The sequence below is a fragment of the Gouania willdenowi genome, chromosome 12 (assembly GCF_900634775.1).
Source record: "Gouania willdenowi chromosome 12, fGouWil2.1, whole genome shotgun sequence".
Taxonomy (NCBI): domain Eukaryota; kingdom Metazoa; phylum Chordata; class Actinopteri; order Blenniiformes; family Gobiesocidae; genus Gouania; species Gouania willdenowi.
The window spans coordinates 28,841,455-28,861,824 of record NC_041055.1 but is presented as its reverse complement, the minus strand read 5'-3'; the positions used below and the strand labels follow the sequence as shown (position 1 = coordinate 28,861,824).

General features: G+C 35.0%; 1 protein-coding gene across 1 annotated transcript; it reads right to left on the bottom strand.

Moving 5' to 3' along the window:
* Positions 1 to 652: 652 nt before the first annotated feature.
* On the bottom strand, positions 653 to 19,767 carry usp20 (ubiquitin specific peptidase 20). The gene is given in 25 exon segments (XM_028462606.1): positions 653 to 2,647; positions 4,223 to 4,393; positions 4,471 to 4,539; positions 4,628 to 4,730; positions 4,814 to 4,922; positions 6,396 to 6,477; positions 7,677 to 7,846; positions 7,911 to 8,037; positions 8,931 to 9,111; positions 9,201 to 9,246; positions 10,312 to 10,345; positions 10,410 to 10,504; positions 11,503 to 11,675; positions 12,170 to 12,282; positions 13,157 to 13,688; positions 13,690 to 13,884; positions 15,466 to 15,544; positions 15,641 to 15,754; positions 15,849 to 15,918; positions 16,054 to 16,156; positions 16,238 to 16,378; positions 17,529 to 17,591; positions 17,747 to 17,800; positions 19,263 to 19,399; positions 19,508 to 19,767. Coding segments are annotated over 23 exon segments (2,889 nt in total). The 5' UTR covers positions 19,341 to 19,399; positions 19,508 to 19,767; the 3' UTR covers positions 653 to 2,647; positions 4,223 to 4,235.
* Between the last annotated feature and the right edge of the window lie 603 nt (positions 19,768 to 20,370).

The window sequence follows — 20,370 nt, the reverse complement described above, 5'->3', positions numbered from 1 at the left end:
TTTGTCATGTCCATTATTTGCCAGTTGAAAAGCATTTTTTTCTACATTTTTCCGCCACTTTTAAGCCAGTATTGACACTTTGAACCCTTTTCATCAGTTTTTCTTGCCATATTTTATTTTTGCTCCTTTTAATGCATTTTTGCTACTCCCATTTCACTTCATCAAATTTCAATGCCTTTTCTGCACATTCCTTTCACTTTCAAGACATTTTTGGCACTTGTAAACTATTTCCACCACTTTTTCCACCTAGTGTCATGTATGTTGACCCATTATTATCACTTTTAACCTCTTTTCACCATATTGCATGCTTCTTTTTTTTTTTTGCCAATAACCACATTCACGATTTGTCATGTCCTTTTTTTTTTCAAAATTACCCCACATTTCTGTCACTTTTAAGCCAATATTGACACTTTTTTACCCTTTTTCTGTCTATTTTTGGCCACTCTTTCTCACTTTTTATTTTTATTCAGGGTGTGGGTTTAGGTAGAGTTCCAGTATGGCACATCTTTCCCAATAACAGCTTAGAGTTCATAATATTTTCTTTAATATAAAAGTTTAAAAGAAACAACACACATTTTTCCTTTTTTAGATATTTTTTTAATTATTTTTGCTGCATTTAAACACATCATTGCAAAAGGAAACAGGAAACGACTTGAAATTGCAGACCATTTAAATAATTAAACCAGTTAGGAGTAATTACATCGGTTAAACACATAATAAGACATCTCATTGAATTGAGGACGACCGACCGTGTTATCAAACAATCAAAAGACTGCCATGAGCACGAAATACACACATACACGCTGTAAATACAGGGGAAAATAATAGGAGTAGTTTCTGAATAGCTGTCCAGCTTTGCTGAGTGAAATGGAAATCTCACATGCATAGCGACATGCTGTAACACCAACAAAAGTCACAGTGGAGATAATTATCACTTAATACTGCACTAGAAAAGCTGCACCACCCTCCAGTCTTTGATATCCACTACAGCCTAAGAACCCAAACTCTCAATTTCCACTTTGATGAAAAAGCCATAATTGCACAAGGTTAAGTATTTGACTTCATTGCACGTATCCCCCATAGTGTTACACAAAAATAGTACATGTGACCATTAACACAAACAAGAACAAAATAAATGGATTCTGGTTTGGAAAAAAAAAGAAAAGTCGACATGAAACATGTTTTGACACCAAAACAAACAGACTTGATTGTCAGAAATGTTTTTACAGTTTTTCTGAAATTGTTGTTGTTTTAGTGCCGACCAGATACTCGGAAGCATAGCTTCATTAAAAGAATGGAAAATGGGCAATCACTTAAAAAAATACAAAACAAACAAAAAATAGAAATTTATCAGTGGAAAGTGATTGAAATAAACTCCATATTTTTGAGTCGGAAGACTCACACAATCCTTGTGATGGACTTACCTGGTTCAAAAATATGAAAACGCATATATATATATATATATATATATATATGCGATTAAGTAAAAAAAAGACTGTAAACAATTATTTGATGGAGAAATGTGGTTAATATTAGTGGCATGAAGGTCATAAAAAACAATAATGATCTGTCAGTAGAAAAGACAGATTTTGAGAGTTGAAAAATCTTAAATTATTACGTTTATTGAAATCGAGATGTTATTAGTTTGATCTCTGTGTGGAGGTATCCTATTTTCTAACCATAAATAAGGAATAATTCAGAACGTCTTAACTAGTTTTTATGAAAGGTTACTTGTGCACAAGCTAATGCTAATGCTATTGAAGCTTAAACTAGAAGAATCTGAGTGATACATGCATTTTTTGGCAAATAAAATTCAATGCAAAAAGCAACTTGAATCTACTTCATCTGAATAGACGTAAAACTTAGGGTTGTCTTATTCTTTATCTTGTAAATACTTGTTTTAGAAACATTTTATAGCATTATAATATCCATATTATGGGTAAACATGTTATTAAACCTTTTCCCTACACTTTATCATCATTAACATCTCTATTTTAAATATTTATAATATACAGTTTTAAATAAACTCATCAGACTTGTGGAATAAATGTGAGCAGTAGGTAAAAAAAAGGAATAATAATGTTTTTTTAACAAAGAAATTAAGAATCAAGCTGCAGCACTTTGACCCTGAAACAATCTAACAGCACCTAAATGTGTCAGAAATAATTTATCCCCATGTTTATTTATTATTATTATTAGCATCTTGTAAAACATTCCTTAGTGCTCAGTTTAAGGGGTTTTTAAGGTAGTTGGTGCAGCGATCTTTAATGATTTAGGGGTTTCTCTGTTCATGTGAGAAGTAGTTGCCAGGGAAACCAGTAAACAGGCGTACAACAGTAAAGCTCATTAGCGTCCGTTCTCCATTGCTATTGACATGTGTATGACTGACAGTGACACACGGCCCACATCAGTAGCGCACGACACGTAATAATCACTACAGCAGGATCTCAGACGCCACCTTTTAACAATGAGTATTACAATCATTTCATAAATAAACAACACAAACTCTTAATAATCACTGCACGTCCTTTTTTGGCAGATAACGCTACTACATTTTACAAATGTGCTCACACAGCGGGCCTCGCCACTAAGGTGCAAATTCCTCAGCTTCCTGTGAGGGCGGGAGTGGAAAGGAGACGGAGACGACCTGTGAAAAGTGGAAAAATGATTTGAGAATTAATGGAGCAGAAATGGAACCGCAACCACAGCTTAGAGATATATTTACAGCAGTTTATCAGCCCACAAAATGCTCACCGACAGTATGTTATGATTTCATCAAGTTCAAATTGCTGTACTCAGTCAGACCATTAAATTACCAACGTACATTTAGACATTTTAATTTGTTTCAAACATGTCAAAACTATTGCACGTAACAATTCAAACATACAAAAGGAAAAATAAATGGGCAACTGGCCAAATTTTGTGCGGACCCTTAAAGTAAATGCACAAAACGACTGAAAAATACACCAAATTTACTCCAAAAACATACAAGATGACTACAAAACTACAACAAAAGAACCAAATATACACAACTGCAAACGCAGACAAAAATTGTCTCCAAAATCATAACAGAAAGACACGTAGATTCCAAAGCACACAAAAACAACAACAAAAACCCCAAAGAAAGCTTTTTAGATCATTTAGCCTCTTTTTCAGTCAAAATGATAACTTGTGCTGCTTTCAGTTGCTCTAAATAATCAGGAAAAGTTAAAGATGACAATATAAATCAATTTTGTTTACAGAGAGAGGATAAAATCTGTTGTGACTCGAAAAAAATCTGTGACCAAAGGGGGCGACAGTTCCAACTCTGCCGTTTAGTGGTCGACAATGAAGCAGAGAAGAAGGGCTCTCCTAAGGACCCTTGGCTGTGTTGTAAATGTCACACTAACGTACTAGCTAAAAATCAAACATCCCCTTTTCAAAACAAAACCATCTCTTCTTGTCTTCCAATAATTTAACTCTTTTGTAAATAGGGCTCTTATTTTGAAGTTAACCGAACGTTTTGTCAGTAGCACAATGGAGGGTCTCCGAAAAACTCAGAAATGTCAGAATTAAATGTGTTTCTGTGAGTTTTATGGATCAAATGAGCACATGTTGATATTCTCACTTAAAATGCTTTCAAAACTTTCAAAGGTAGAGAATACTTCAGTGGGAACGCTCATCATCCTAATCATACTTCTAGTATATAATAGACAATATGTACTCATTGAGTTTGTAGTGTATAGTATGGAGTGTGACATTTCAAACACAGCCTAAACGTCTCTTAGGAGAGCTCTTCTTTTCTGCTTCATTGTCTACTACGAAACCGCAAAGTTGGAACTGTCGCCCCTAGCACTCTGTTATAAATCCTCTTTTGGTAAACAAAATAAGTTTACATTGACGTCTTTAACTTTACTTGATTATTTAGATCAACCAAAAGCAGCACAAGTTGTTATTTTGACTGAAAAAGCCGCTAAAAGATCTAGAAATCAGGCTGAATGTTTCACTCCAATGGAAAACAATCTGATGTTTACAGGCAGTGGGGTTGTGTGACATCATCAATCACGTGATTTCAAGATAGAGGAACACATGCTCTAAAACTGTAAAGTAGTCCCATTTTTAAAACGAAATTAAACAAATATGGTGCAAAATAATTCATTTTATTAGTCTTAGATCTTCTAATAAGTACATTGAAAAGATTTTTGGCCAAACTTGTAAAAACAGTGAAGAATCCCTTGCCAACCTCTCGTTTTTTTTCAAAGTGCTCTCGTCTCTGCCTCAATCTTCTTCTCTCCATGAAGACTGTCGGGGTCCACGGGGGCCACTGTTTGTCTCACTGCAATTTCAGGCCCTCCTCCATATATACCCAACAGGTAGAGCCATGTCTCCTCTGAGATCTGACCGTAGTCTGCCCCTGTAATCACAAACACAAAAAATGATTTCCTTTTTCTACTTTTTTTCCCTCCTTTACAAAGAGTGTTAAAGGTTCACCTTGTTTGAGTTGTACATGTCCTCCTTTCATGATTCCAATTTTGCTGTTATCGATGGGTCCTGGGGGCTCTGTGAGGATAAAGGTTTCATTTTAAAGAGGGAAAATAGGTGAAAACACATTGTTTTACTTCTATGTGATCTAACTGCAGGCTTTCACCATTGTCTTTGCCCTTCACAAAGCTCTCCCACTCCCTGAACCAGTGCATGCTGATGCACAGGATCACCGTCGGAGCCTCCTCCGCTTGGAACTCTTTGTTCAGCTTCAGACAGGAGAGAGAAATTTACCACCTCACCTCAACACGAGATTAAAAACACATTAAGACCCAGACACGTGAGTATTTACTTTAATAAAGGTGTCGATTTCCATTTTTCTGCGCTTAGCGAGAGCTTCAATCTCCACTTGACAGATGGTGCACATGTACAGGTGGTTGACGGCGGGGCCGCCTCCAAAACTAAAGGAGAAAAAAAAAAAAAAAAAAACCCTTTGACAGGCGAGTTCTTAGAAATAATCAACACTTCAACATGTTCTGTTACACTACTCATGAATTCAAACCACCTTGACGATAATGATAGTCAAACACAAACTGTATGTTAAGGTTCCTAAAAGCACCTGGGTCATTCCACTCCTTCCGCCGCACTTTTACCAATTGTTCCATGATTATTCAATAGGCATGCTAGTGAAAAACTAATAAACCACAAATGATTATAAGTAGGGATGGGAATTGATAAGAATTTAGCGATTCCGATTCCTTTATCAATACTGCTTATCGATTCGATTCCTTACCGATTCTCTTATCGATTCTCATTGGGTGAGGGAATTAAATAATACAAATGGATTTGTTTGATTTAACTCTTTATTATAATATCTTTGTCTCTTTAATTTCCTGCAGGAATATCAACTGTCTTTTAATCCACCAGGTAGAGATTGTTTTCACTGGATAATTATATATACAAAAGTGCTATATAAAATTGATTATTAATAATAATAATAATAATAATAATTATTATTATTATTATTATTATTATGACACATTTTGGCTACAAACATTTGAGAATATTTACAGTGGTCCTTTTGAATTTCAACAACTTGATCCAAAACTAATTCAGACATAAAACAAATAATTATTTTGTAAAAAAAGAACATATTAACCAAAAATACAGCTGCACTTATTATGTATTTAAATGGTAAAGCTTTAGTTTAGCCTTTGTTTACATTTCTATAAATGTACCTTCAGAGACGCCGTCCTCGTTGTTACATGTGACGTCATCAGCCGTGTGTGTGAACCAGTGTGAAAGAGCAAACTAAAGACAATGATCAGTACCAGTCCGTCTCCGTCTGATATTTTTTAGGATTTCCAGAGCGTGTCACCACAGAACCAATGCATATATGTGACTAATCATTAGTGATGTGAACAGTCTATGTACATAGCTTAAAGCTGATCAAATTACAGGGAGCTGAAGCATATGCTAAGTTATTTACTGAAGGCCCAAACATGTTCCAGACCCAAACCCTGACAAACTTTTTTCCAATTTTGAGGGGCTAGCATGTCCACCAGACAGGATGTATAGCAGATGTTTGTATATATTCTGAGAGAGTAGGTGGAGCTGTATTAATATACAAAATTTCAGTTTCCTATGTGATGTAGTTCTTCAGAGTTTGGAAGCTGAAAATGGAAGAAAAATAGGGAAGAGCGAAAATCAACACATACCCCCCCTCAATAAAATGGCCATATCTCAAAAACAAAAAAAATTACACTGTGCCTATTATATAACTGTTTGTGGAACAATTTGTAAAAAAAATTCTGAATTTTTTTAAACCAAAGCGCGTGGGCCATTTTTTGATGAAATGACCCACCTGTAATTTTTATTAGATCAGAGTTTTATTGTCAGAAGTCACAGGATAGTTATTATTCTGCATTATTTACCTGTTGTAAAGGTACTCCCACACGTTCTGAGGAACAATCACAACCAGGTTGTCTATGTAGTGATATTTAGTCGGTGGAATCCCTGCAGACGGATCAAATGTTAGGCTGAGTAATAAAAATAGTATCAATAAAGTATGTAATATTGGAGACAAACAGGAGGAGATGTAGTGCCTCATTCTAACTCTTCACTTTAACAATGACTGTAACACGTTATATTATTCAATAAAATCAAATTAATGAAAACACAGGATGCAGGACTAATATATTTTGGAAAACAAACCAAGTTTTCTTTTGGGGTTTGGAAATAATTTACTCAAACTGAAAAGCCAGAGCAATAGTTACTCTTAAAAATTAAGTAGTCTTAAATCTTTCAAATTATTTGTAGAAAAACTTTATTTAGAAAAATGAAATTGACTATCCTGCAAAAAAAGTAATAAAAAAGACAAATACTATATAGACAATTATTAAATATATTTAAATAATATTCTAAAAAATGCAATATTTACTGTAAATGAAGAAAAAAAGAGAGAAAATTTTAGTTTTATTAATTGTATTTTAACAAAATAAAATATAAATATTTTAGTTAGTTAAAATACCCTGACCAATTTCTAAATGTGTTTTTCAAAAAAGGACCATGGAGAAAAACTTAAAAAATAAATTGACTTTCCTGCAAAAATAAAATAAAATAAAATAAAGACAGACTATACAGACAATTACTAACACTTATATTATGTATATTTAATATATTGAAATAATATTCTAAAAATGCAAATGTTCAAAAAAATGAAAGAACATTTTAAATTTTAATTAATGTCTAAGTCGATTTTAGAATAATATATATATAAACGACATATATAAATATATATATATAGCCGTTAGTTAAAATAAATACATTTTTATATATATATGTACAACAGTATGTATTTTATTTAGTTAAAATACCTTGACTGCTAAAAGGCTAAAGATAAGCATTATTTAATTAGATAATATGCTTTATTACTTCCCCCAAGGAGGTTTTATTTTCACAGTTGTTTATTTATTTATTTGTTTTTCTGTTAACAGGATTACGTCTAAAGTACTAAACTAATTATGACAAAATTTTAACCAACAGTAAACCTTATGCTATGTAAGAGTCCATTAGATTTTAGAGAGGATCTGTATTAATATATTGATTTTGGATCAGTTTCATGTGTGAAATGATGATGGTACTACTGTATGATCTAAGAGGATATTTGGTGCGTGGTGGAGGTTTGTGCTCTATTGTTTACTATTATCGCCCACCTCCGTGCTGACATAGAAAGGTGTGATTGCTGATTGGTCCTGGTTCAGCGAAGGTGTTAAACTTGTTGAGCCACTCTCTGGAGATGTAGAACTGCAGCAGACTGGGCTCCTTCATGTTGGCCAACGCCACCACCTTCTGTCTCTCCTTCACTGAATCCTCGCTGCTTTTTCTGCATCAGAGCAGGACGATGCCGTCAGTGATGTCACTTAGTGTGAGATCGATGTTTAACCCACCTGTAGAACAACACGTAGGCCTCTGCGTTCTGCACCACTGTCTCGTGCACCTCCGTCACGTACTGGTCATCGAACTCATACCACTGGCCATTGATCACATTCTGACAGTAGGCGATGTAGTGTCCACCTGCAACAACAACAAGAGCTCATTTTATTTTATTTTAAAGCCTCAAAGCTCATCAAACCAAACTGCATTGACCACTATAAATGTATATGATATGATGTTTTCATTTATTCAGACAACTTTTTTACAGGAGATTTACTTTTTTTGTCTCCTGACATGATTCGACTGTGAACTGCCAGTCTTTCTCAGAGGCGTCTGCTGATCTATATATATATATTAGTTAGTTAACCTAAAATCGACTTATGACATTAATGAAAATAAAGCTTCTCGTATTTCCTCGATTTTTTTTCTTTTTTTGTACGTTTACATGAAATATTGCAGTTTTAGAATATTATTTTAATATATTTAATAAAGGGTTAGTAATTGTCTGTATAGTATTTGTAATTTTTGTTTAATTTTTTTGCTGGATAGTCATTTTAATTTTTCTAAATAATCAAAGTTGTTCTACAAATTTTGAAAGATTAAATAGATTCCCCTGAAGATTTAAGAGTCACTATTTTGGGAAACACATTTGCAAATTGTTCTGGCTTTTATGTTTGAGTAATTTAATCTGCCCTCCCCGAAAAAAAAACAACCATCCTCAATGAATGTTGGTTTGTTTTCTCATATTTTAGTCCTGCATCCTGTGTTTTAATTTACTATACTTTATTAAATAATCTTGTTTCCTTCTGTCCTAATGATTTTCTGTTCTGCAGTGGTTTGATTTTGCAGATTTTCCTGTTGTCCCTTTTCTTTTCCCATCCTTATGAGTCCCCCAGAAAGAACTAAAAAGGACACATCAAAGCCATCAGCAGATGCCTCTGAGTAAGACTGACAGTTGATCGTCGAAAAAAGTAAGTTTTCTGGGAAAAAAGTTGTCTGAATAAAGAAAAACCTAATATTTGTGTTTCTCGTACTTCCTGCAGTGCCGTGGTGGCAAATGACCGACAACAGGTCGTAGGTGGTGACTTGTGACGGACTCTCTTTGGCGAGGAACGGTCTCATGTCCAGACCCTCCAACGGGAAGGACACGTGACTGCTGACCTTGAACGAGTACATGACCTCGTGCCGGAAACGTTTCAGGTGAATGCAGAGGATCTGACGGACAAACACGTGTACAACAAAAAAACACTCAAATACTCTTTATCCTCACCAGAAACCAGCTGTTTTTTTCTGTAAGCAAGTACCTCGGGAAGTTTTAGCACCTTGCAGTATTTGACACCGTTTCTCAATCTGTTAAATAATCACACAGAGACACAAAAGTTCCGTCAGGTGGATTGAAACCAGTGACGTGCCGTCAGGGTAGGCAAGGTAGGCAGTGCCTACCCAAGGGTGAATTGATATTTTGATTATTTGTTTTAATTAAAATGTAATTATAAATTATTTATTTTTCCAATTCTACAGTACCTATAAGTTTGATAGTGTCAGCATTTTGTGCATTTCATAGCCCAAATTACTAAACAGCGCTATTTCCTGAAACAGCTGCACAGTCTCACTCCGCTGTAAGGCAGAGGGAGGCCACGCCCCCTCCCAATTTCACGATGCTCCTCTGTCTCCGTTCCCCCCAAGACAACCGCGCTATGCTAAATGCTAGACGTAAGTTCACAGTACATTAGTGAATTGATGCCATGTGACCACTTCTGCTACGTTCTCTAGCTAGTGGGGGGATGACACTACAGTCAGGATGACAGCGCCAGAGATGAAAGAGAAACTTTTTGAGGAAAAACAACAGCTTTTAAAAGATGGGGACAAACACCTGAGCTACCAGAGCTTCAGCAATGGTAAGGTCAGAAAATGTTTCATACTTTCTACAGTGAATGGAACAAAAGGAAGGATTGACTTTGTGCATGCTCCTCACTGAGGCTGTTCTGAGTAGTTGTTGTTGTCATTTTCTCCATGTTTCTGTGTTTCCAACACAAACAACGGATGCGCTGCCGTGTCATGAGATATATCTTGTTGGGAGAGTATGGAGGTTATATTAAATAATTGTTTATGTTTCTTTATTGGTGTTTATGATGTTGATTTTGTTAGATGGCTAAATACTTGTTCATGTGGATCTTGTTGGGTTTTTTCTTTCTTATTATGAATTTTATATTTTGATAAGCGCATTGAGATCACTTTGTTGTAAATTGCTTTATACAAATACAATTGATTTGAATTGAATTAACACTTGACAGCAGAAACATATGAAATTGTCATTGGTGGTCTCGATTTGCAACGTGCCTACCAAACCCTAGTGGTCACGGCACGTCACTGATTGAAATGCAAGGTTTTCGAAAACAGGTGAAATTGACTTACTTTTTACACCTTTCACAGCTGTACATGTTGTCACCTGGAAAAAGCAAATGGTTAATTTTTCTGCCGCTATGGCAAAAAGCAGCAACTTTATTTTTTACCTTTGAGTTCATCTGCAGCGAAAAATGCAGCGAGGCAGTCCTCTAACGTAACCATGGGACCCCAAAACCAGGTGGGGATGCACGAGACTACAAACCTATTTAGATTAAAGAAAATAAACAATAAAATGTATAAAGCCAATCACACACGCAGGCATTAATTACTCATTAATAATTTTTTTTAGCTCCAATTTGGTAAATATTTAACATTCCCGTTTCCCATCATATTTTATTTTCAAATGATTAATAATCAAAACAATATTTCTACAAATCTAATACTTTTGCTATACTTTTAATAGAATATAGAATGAAATAGAATGTGCCTTTATTGATCTCATGAGGGGAAACAAAAATAAATAAAAACATATATAATAGTGCCAAATAATACATTTTGACATAGATAATCATACAAAAATAAATAAACATAGGTAATAGTGCAAAATAATAAATATTGAAATAGATAATAGTGCAAAAATAAATAACATAGATAATAGTGCAAAAATAAATAAATAACAGATAATATTGCAAAAATAAATAAATAAATAACATAGATAATATTGCAAAAATAAATAAATAACATAGATAATAGTGCAAAACAATATAGTTAATAGTGCAAAATAAATAAATATTGAAATAGACAATAGTGCCAAAATAAATAAATAACAGATAATAGTGCAAAAATGTAATAAATATTGATAGATAATAGTGCAAACAATAAATGTGAACATAGATAATGGTGCAAAAAATATTATCATAGATAGTAACAATAAATATTGACATAATCATGCAAAAATAAATAAAAAACATAGCTAATAATAATAAATATTTAAATAGATAATAGTGCAAAAATACATAAATGTTAACAGATAATAGTGCAAAAAATAAATATTAACATGGATAATAGTGCAAAAATACTATTTACTGTGAACAGGTCTTCATTCATAATTCTTTTTTAAGATGAATTTATAATTTATATCATATGAATTAAAGTTAAAAGTAATACACTACCACTGATTTCTGTATTCAAACTCTCTTAACTATTCTTAGCCTTATTATTATTATTATTGGTTCATGAAAATATAAATGGTTGACAGACCGGCGTAGAGAGTCCATGATGTAGGAGATCCAGCCCTGGGAGCCGTAAGTATCTGGACACACTCCAGTCTTTACTGGGAGGTTCTGATGGATGGAAGAGTGCAGCTTGGCCAAATCCTCCTTTCCAGGGATGGGAAGAGATAAATCTTGAAATGTTTCCACTGTCGTAGAGACCTGGACAAATTCACACACTTTCAGTACAATACAGGTATATACACACAATACATACAGCATATGTTATTTTTGTTATTGTTGTTGTCATTTTGTGTATTTTTCTGTCATTTTCTGTATTTTTGTTGTCCATTTATGCATTTTTTTTGGAGTAATTTTCTCTATTTTTGTTGTTTATTTGTGTATTTTTGTTGTGTGATATCTTTTTAAACGTGTTCTGAGTCATTTTGTACAGTATGTGTTATTGTTTTGTCTTTTTTTAGTCTTTGTGTGTTTAAGTAGTTGTTTTTTGTGCATCTTTTTAATCTTTGTCTGTGATTTTGTCGATTTTTTGCTTTGAAGGCCGCACAAAATGGGACGGAGGTCCAGTTGCCAGTGTCTGGTGTTGTATAAGGTTTATTATTATATTCATTTGTAAATGACTGAATAGTAATTTTTGGGTTAACTGTATGATTAGCCCCCCCTAGTGTTTGAGCAGCGCAGACACTACTACTTACCCTGTCACAGGTCAAACACTGAACCAGGCTGAGGATGGAGCCGTCAAAGATGTCTGAGATCACGCTGCGATAGTGATACTGTTTCTTCTTCCTGGTACTGAGAAGTAGCTGAGCTGCAAGTCATTCAAATTTAAAATTATTTTTAAATTTCACTTCTTTATGTGTAAGTCAAAAAATGATGGCAGTTATCTAACATCATCAACACAAAGGATTTTAAAAGGACAGCAAAGAAAAACAAAAAGAAAAGAAAATGGAAAAACAGACTTATTTTACACCAAAGTCCCTTCCAGAAAAATAAAAAAACATGGCCTTGACATTCATTAAGCGTCTAAAATAGCACATATGTATCTCATTTGAGTTGGTAATTAGCTTATCAATTAACAAGGTGATTTCAGGAACTATAATAATGTCATTCAATGTCATTTGAACAAATGGCCCACACACTTCAGTCTCAAAAAGTTCTGAATTTTTTAATACTGATTTTATATCCCAAGAAAGAGTAACCTTTATACTATAAATTAAACCAGATCAGATTTTTTTCTTACATTCCCATATGCAGTTATGGGCCAATGAAAATAGCAAATTAAGTAAAGTAAATTAAGTTTGTTTTTTTTCAGATTTTAAGAGCGTGTCACCCAAGAACCAATACATATATGTTACTAATCATTAGTGATGTGAACAGTCTATGTTCAAAGCTCAAAGCTGATCAAATTACAGGTAGCTGATGTGAAGTTGTTTAAATAGGGATGAGCAAAAATTGACACATACCCCCCCCCCACTAAATTGTATTACATATCTCAAAAAGGATTCATCCAATCAAACTAAACATGTACAGTGTGAATATTGAATAATCAAGGAACAATTAATAAAACATTTCTGAATTTTTAGACTGAACTGCGTGGGCCATTTGTTGAAATTACATGATGACACAATAAGGAAAGTATAATAAATGGAAGTATAGAGTAATTAGGGTGAAAGCTTTCGTACCTTTTTTGAATGAGTACACAGGTCCAGCTGAGCGTAGAGGACTAGAGCGTGACAGACTAGAGGATAGTTTGGGATGCAGCTCCTGGAGGGTTCGCACAGGGCTACAGGGAGTGGATTGGGGTTGAGGCATCGCTGCTTCATTGTCTGGCTCTGGAACACATAAAAACTGGTTAAAACAGCCTGAAAAAGTATAAAAGTAACTTTTCACAAGTGTTTTCACAGTTGTCCTTGATACACCTGAGCTATTGTTGCTTTGGTTTGAGTTTTGTCCTGTATTCAGTGATTGGTTGTTGTCTAGAGGCTGGACGTCCCTGTTCAGGTTTGATCCACCCTCTTCTTCCTCAGCGCTCTCAGGAGTCCTCTCCTCTGCCGCCGTGTCCACGTCGGCGTCCTCGTCCATTTCTTGTGAGCCTCCACAAAGCGCTGAGTCAGACATCCTCCTTTCCTTTAACCTTTCCTTCTCTGAGATCAGCGTGGCCGTCAGCGGTCTGACGAAGTCGCACTCGTCCTGCAGCAGCTGTTCGCTATCACCACTGCCCCCCCCCCTCGCCACGGTCGCTGCTGGATCCAGAGTCACACGACAGGAAGTCATCCTCCGATGGTGAGCGATCGCCATCTCTCCTTTCTTCCACATCACTGCCCTCTGAGCTCATGTTGCACTCGGTCAGAGGCTCCTTCAGCTCCTCGTGTAACTGGTCCATCAGACAGCGCAGGAACTCCTGAGTGTCCTTAAAACACAAAGAACTTTAAATAGAGGAAAAATAAGACAACATGCAAGAAAATAATGTCTGTGCAACCCCTGAGAAAGTGGATAAAGAAAAAATAAGTTAAATGTATTTACAGTAAAGGTGTCCTGATCAAAAGTATCATTGGATTGAATCTAAAATTTCTGATTTTATTGAGGTTATTTTTCATGTAGAACACACGTGTCAAACTTGAGGCCCGGGGGCGAAATTTGGCCCGCAGGAGAAAGTAAAAATGGCTGCGATAACTGTGCAAATTACCAAAGAATTTTAGTTGTGGATATCTCAGTAGGGTTGCAAACGGGGCGTAAAATATCTAGCAAATTTCCACGAGAACTTACTTATTAAAATTAAGCAGAAATTGATAGTAATTTTAAATTACTGTATCATATCCAAACATAAATATTGGCATCCATGCAAAATAATACACTGAAAAACCATAACATTTCAACATTTTTATTTGGAAGTAGGACTTTATTACTTATTATTCAGGTAGAGTTTTAACATATTTGCAGGGGTTCAGTTTTCCCATGCTTGTATAACACGATCAAAGTAATTTTTTACTCTCAAATTGTTGAAAGAAACCAAAATTTTCCAAAATCCTGCTCAATCCTCAAATAATTATTTGACAAGATTTCCCCAAATTAAATAAATTTAGTCACTACCTGTCACCAATTGGCTGGATATTGTCAGTACCTTACATACTACATACCTTTATATAATTTATTCATGGTAATGCCAAGTACTACTAATGCTGAAATTGTTTGATTCCCCACCTCTGCGGCCCACTTGAGATCAAACTTATCTGTATTTGGCCCCTGAAATAAAATGAGTTTGACACCCCTGATGTAGAATATTCTAAAGTTTAATGTGAAAATGAATGTAACTTATTGGTTAATAATAAATGGGTCTGTTTTTATGATACCTATTGTGGCTAACTATTGTTTTCTGATTAATATCACTTCATCAAGCCTTTTCTAACAATCCACACTACAAAAATAAGTCATAAAATGATGTATGACTGAGTCTTGCTGATATCGTATCGGATCGTTATCGTCCAATACCCATCATGTTGTATCAGGACGCCTCTAATTTAAAGATATGACAAATATCTGTAAAACTGTCAAATATTATTTCAGAGGAAACTGTTTGTTGGTGTAAAAGAGTCCATAACTGTTTTTTCTTAAATTATTTTTACTTTTTTGATTAATGTAATTTAATATATATATATATATATATATTTTTTTTTTAAATTGTACAGTATCTATTATTTTATTTTGTATTTAACAGGAACAAGCGGGTCAGAAAATAGATTGATATATTTTTTTTTATTTATCTATTTATTTATGAGTCTGTAGCCTTGACTTTCCAACTCATGCCAAACTAGGAACTGTGTAGATTTTTCAGTGCCATGCACTAACTGTGCATTATAGACCTGGCAAGATATGGTTTAAACTCCAAATTATCAAAACAATCAAAGTACAAAATGACCTAAAACATTTGGGACCTCAGTGTTTAAAGTGAAGCAGCCTGGTTGTCATAACAAACAGTGTGTGCGCCCCCTACCTGCTGAGCATATCCACGAAACATGGGGTTCACGAGCTTGATCCCGTGAGAGAGGCTTGTTGGAACAACATAACTGGGCCTGGAAAGTAAATAAATGGGAGTTTAATCCATGAAAATTAAATTATTACCTGCAGAGCTTCAATATACTCACTATAATTAGTGTTTTTTTTTTTACCGTTTTTTATGCCACAGCTCTGAGATGAGCTTGTGGTAGCTTTTACACAGAGCGGGCTTCTTATCCGTGCGCACTAATCCACTGCAGTCCAGGAAGAACTGAGTCAGAGGAGGACTGGTAGCATGAAAGAGAGAAAAGGAGGAGGGGGGGAGATTACATCAATACTGAAGCTCCAAAGGAAGAATTAAACAAATTAAAAGAGGCCCACCAGTTGGACAAAGCTTGTAAAGCTGCATTCATGTAGCAGGAATTTCCAATGTTTTTCATTCCCGTCAAGCCTTCAAAAAAAAAAAAAGATCGAATACCACACCTCTTAACCAAAGTGATTCAAAACAGTGCTATTGTTGAGAAGACAATACACATACATGTATAAATTATGATTAAAAGTTTAGATGAGTGTCATTTCAGCATACCTCTGGGTTTTAGTTCATCCTCCTCTGATTCTGAACAGTCTTCTTCTGCCACAGCGATCGGTACGCCTTTAAACGAGTGACCCACTGGCTCAGTCGCTGCTTCCTACAAAATAAAATTTTAAGATCATTAACAATCAATCGAAGGCTAATAACATCCACGACTGGGCTGGTTTTGATAGGCTACCTGATCTGTGGCTTTACAGTGATGTGGAACAGCAGGTACAGGAACCAGTGCTGGTCGCTGATCCAGAAAAACCTCCTTTTCACACACGTAGCACCAGATCCGGAATGTGGTCAGGTTCACTGTTAAATTGTGCTTCTTGGCCTAAAGCAAAACCAAGCAGAAAGAAACTTATTGGACTCAGTGATCTGTGAATAGAAGGAGGCGGAAAAAGTCCAATGGCTTGTAGATTTATTTTGTTAAACGGATCTGCCATTGTTTTTACAAATCTGGCCTAAAACCTTTCAAATGTACTTATTAGAAGATCTATGTCTAACAAAACACATTATTATGCACCATATGTGTTTTATTAACTTTTAAAAATGGGACTACTTTTCAGTTATAGAGCCTGTGTTCCGCCTTCTTGAAATCACGTGATTGATGATGTCACAGGGCCCCACTGCCTGTAAACACCCCATTGTTTTTTATTGGAGTGAAACATTCGGCATGATTTTTAGATTATTTAGCAGCTTTTTTGGTAAAAATTACAACTTGTGCTGCTTTTGGTTGCTCTAAAAAACCAGGAAAAGTTAAAGATGTAACCCTCTTTTGTTACCGAAAGAGGATAAAAACTCTGTTGTGAACCGAAAACAATCTTTGTTTTGTAGTAGACAATGAAGCAGAGAAGACGCGCTCTCCTCGGGGACCTTTACTCTCCCTTAAACAGTTTGTGAGTAATCGTGGACTGTTGAAAATACACAAACCCTGAGGATAAAAAAATCTTTTAGGTGGGAGTCCTTCAACAGTTTGTGAATTACTCGCTAAATTTAGCCACCAGAGCATGTCAGGACACTGTTTAAGGGAGCGTGAAGGCCCCTTAGAAGAGCTCTCTTTCATTGTCTACAACCAGATTTTTTCCTATTTTTTAAATCCTCTTTTGGTAAACAAGAGGGTTACATCAACATCTTTAACTTTTCCTGTTTTTTCAGAGCAACCAAAAGCAGCACAAGTTGTCATTTTGACCTAAAAAGCCACTAAATGATCAAAAAATCAGGCTAAATGCTTCACTCCAATAAAAAACAATGGGATGTTTACAGGCAGTGGGGCCATGTGACATCATCAGTCATGTGATTTCAAGATGGAGGAACACAGGCTCTAAAACTGTAGTACAGTAGTCGCATTTTTCAAAAGTTAATAAAACAATTATCGTGCAAAGAAATGCCTCTTATTAGACATAGATATTGAAATGAACAGATTCCAAAGGTTTGAGGCCACATTGGTAAAAACAGAGGAGGATTTCTTTATTAAGGTTTACCTGTGCATGCAGAGTGCTGTGATCAGAGAAGGATTCTCCACAGCCAACATACGAACAGTCGATCTGCAGAGTAAATATATCATATAAGTTTAGAAATCATTGTAACTTTAATCCTCAACAAACATTCTTAACCACCTGACTGAGAACTGCAGTGTTTACACTTATGCACTCACATATTAAGCATTCACCACTACGTGCTCTACGAGTCTTTGCCTTACCTGCAAACAAGCCCACAGGTTTGGACCCCCAGCTCCACATGACTGACACGTACCCTGCGGAGAAAAGAAAATAATCCAAAAACTGACTTGTAAACATGGTGGGAAAAACTTCCAAGAGATGTTTGAGCTCTTATGGATGTAATGACAGGCCAAGTGTTCATTTAAACCGTTAAATTATAAAATTATACACATATCGCTCTATTTTTCTTGTGCATTTATGACCTGATCCAATTCCAAAGAGATGGAATTTATTTGTTTTTATTACCTACAAAAGAAACATGATGAATACACGTTAAAGGATTTATTAAATAAACTCATTAATAAAGGTCACTGAGGAAAACATGATATCTACAAACTAAATTACATTTTTTTTATTTTTTAACAACTGTTTAAAGCAGACATGCTTTACATATTTTGGAATAAATTTAGTCTAATTTTTTTAATATATTAAAACCATGCTTGGTTTTTAACATGTCTGCAAGTATAAATAAAATTGTTGTTATAATCAAAGTTAAATTATACATAAAACCTTCACTTTTATTCATGAACTTCAAAATAACTCACAGGATGAAAAAAAAAAAATAATTGTGCAATCACGGAAAAAAGGGCTTGACAGTTTTACAGTATTTTACATTCATTACATGAATGGATGTTAGAAAAAAAAATACATTTATTCACCATTTTGTGATATTAGGAAATAATATATTATTAACGTAAGTGAAAAGCTCTTTAATATTTAATCTTCATTGGAAGACCGTAAAATGTATTTCTAATATGATGCCTAACATTTTTCTACATTTTTATTCCAGAAGTTAACATTATACAAGTAAAGCAAATGCAACTGATAGTTAAAAGTAGAATATTACATTAGACCAATTTTGTCTTGCTCCCAAAAACGCACAAAATGACAGACAAAAATACACAAAATGACTATGAAAAACATACACATTTACAGAAAAACACACAAAAAGCACATCAAAAATGCACTAAAAGTACTCCAAAAATGCACAAGATGACTACAAATAAATAACTAAAAAATATACAAAAGATGACAAAAATACACAAAAATGACTATAAAACATAGAAAAACAACAACAAAACTTCACAAACCCATTGTTCTTTCTGGCTCATAAATTACAAAACAACAAAAATATACAGAATGACAACAAAATATACTAAATGACGACAAAAATAATGCAGAATAACTCATAAAAACACAAAATTTCACCAAACAGTTGAGACAAATATACAAAAATGACAGAAAAACAAAGAAAACAACAACAAAAATACACAAACCCATTGTTCTTTCCTGTATTAATGCTCAGGTTGGTCATTATTCTAAATGCTGACATGAATGTTGATCATGTGACCCTCAGATCAGATACAGTCATATTTTTGTGGCCCTGCTGTGATAAAAGTTGTCCATCTCTGACCTACACTATCACTGTGCTGGGTTTAAAGAAGTGGCCACACCAACTAAGCCCAGAAGCAGTGCATAGGGACTATAGAGACCAACCTTGGACTTATGGAGCAGATCTTCTTTGGTCACCTCACCAATAGAGTCCAGGTGAGGACAAGTGTCCAGTTCAGCCATAGTCGATCACAGTCAGTCAGTGTTGAGAAAGACGTCTAAATCACACCCTTTGTCTCGGGCTGACAACAAAAATCGAATTTGAGCACAGGCAATATTATTATGTATTCTTATTTTGTACAATACATGTGTGTAATATACAGTACACCGTGAGGAGGCCTTGTGTTTACCTCGAAGTCATCTCCGTCTGCAGCGATGACAGAAGCAGATCTGGATAGCTCGTGCCGACCACTAAAAACACAATAAAAACAACGACGCTAGCGGTAATTTACGGTTTTCCTGGACACAGACTACAGCGTAGGAAAGTGATGAAGCGAAGACCGGCTGGAAGAGGCACGATCACCGGCCCAAACATCCCAAAACAACCGGTGAACCGTTGATCGGAAGTCAGCATAGCACGGAGCTACGGCAGCGTACGTATGTCAGTGTGGACGGGTTGCCAGGTTGCGCATGTTGGCGGATTAACGTCCAATTTGGCAGCCAGCTCGCCACTTTGACGATTTGAAACACGATATGAAAAACGCTTTAAGAACAACAAAATGTGTTTTGTCTCTTCCAGTAGTTTTTTTTTTTTTTTTTTTTAGCTAGGATTAATGCACAAAGTGACAAGATACGCCATCTCAGCCATTTTCATACCTTAATTTATTTATTTTTTCTTTATACTGCATTTTATTTGCAGTATAAAGCTGGCGTATCTTGTCACTTTGTGCACTAATCCTAGCTAACAAACTACTGGACGAGACAATACACACCAGCTCAGCCATTTTCATACCTTATTTTATTTTATTTTATACTTTCCCTTTGTCAAATATATATCTTGTTCAAATAAAATGCAGTGTAAAGAAAAAGAAGAAAAAATCAAATCAAATAAGGTATGAAAATGGCTGAGCTGTCGTGTATTGTCTTTTCCAGTAGTTTTTTAGCTATTATTAGTGCACAAAGTGACAAGATATATATACAGTATATATTTTGTTTTGTTTTACAGCCACACACATGCTTACTATTGTGTTATCGTCGTGTAACAGCGGTATTG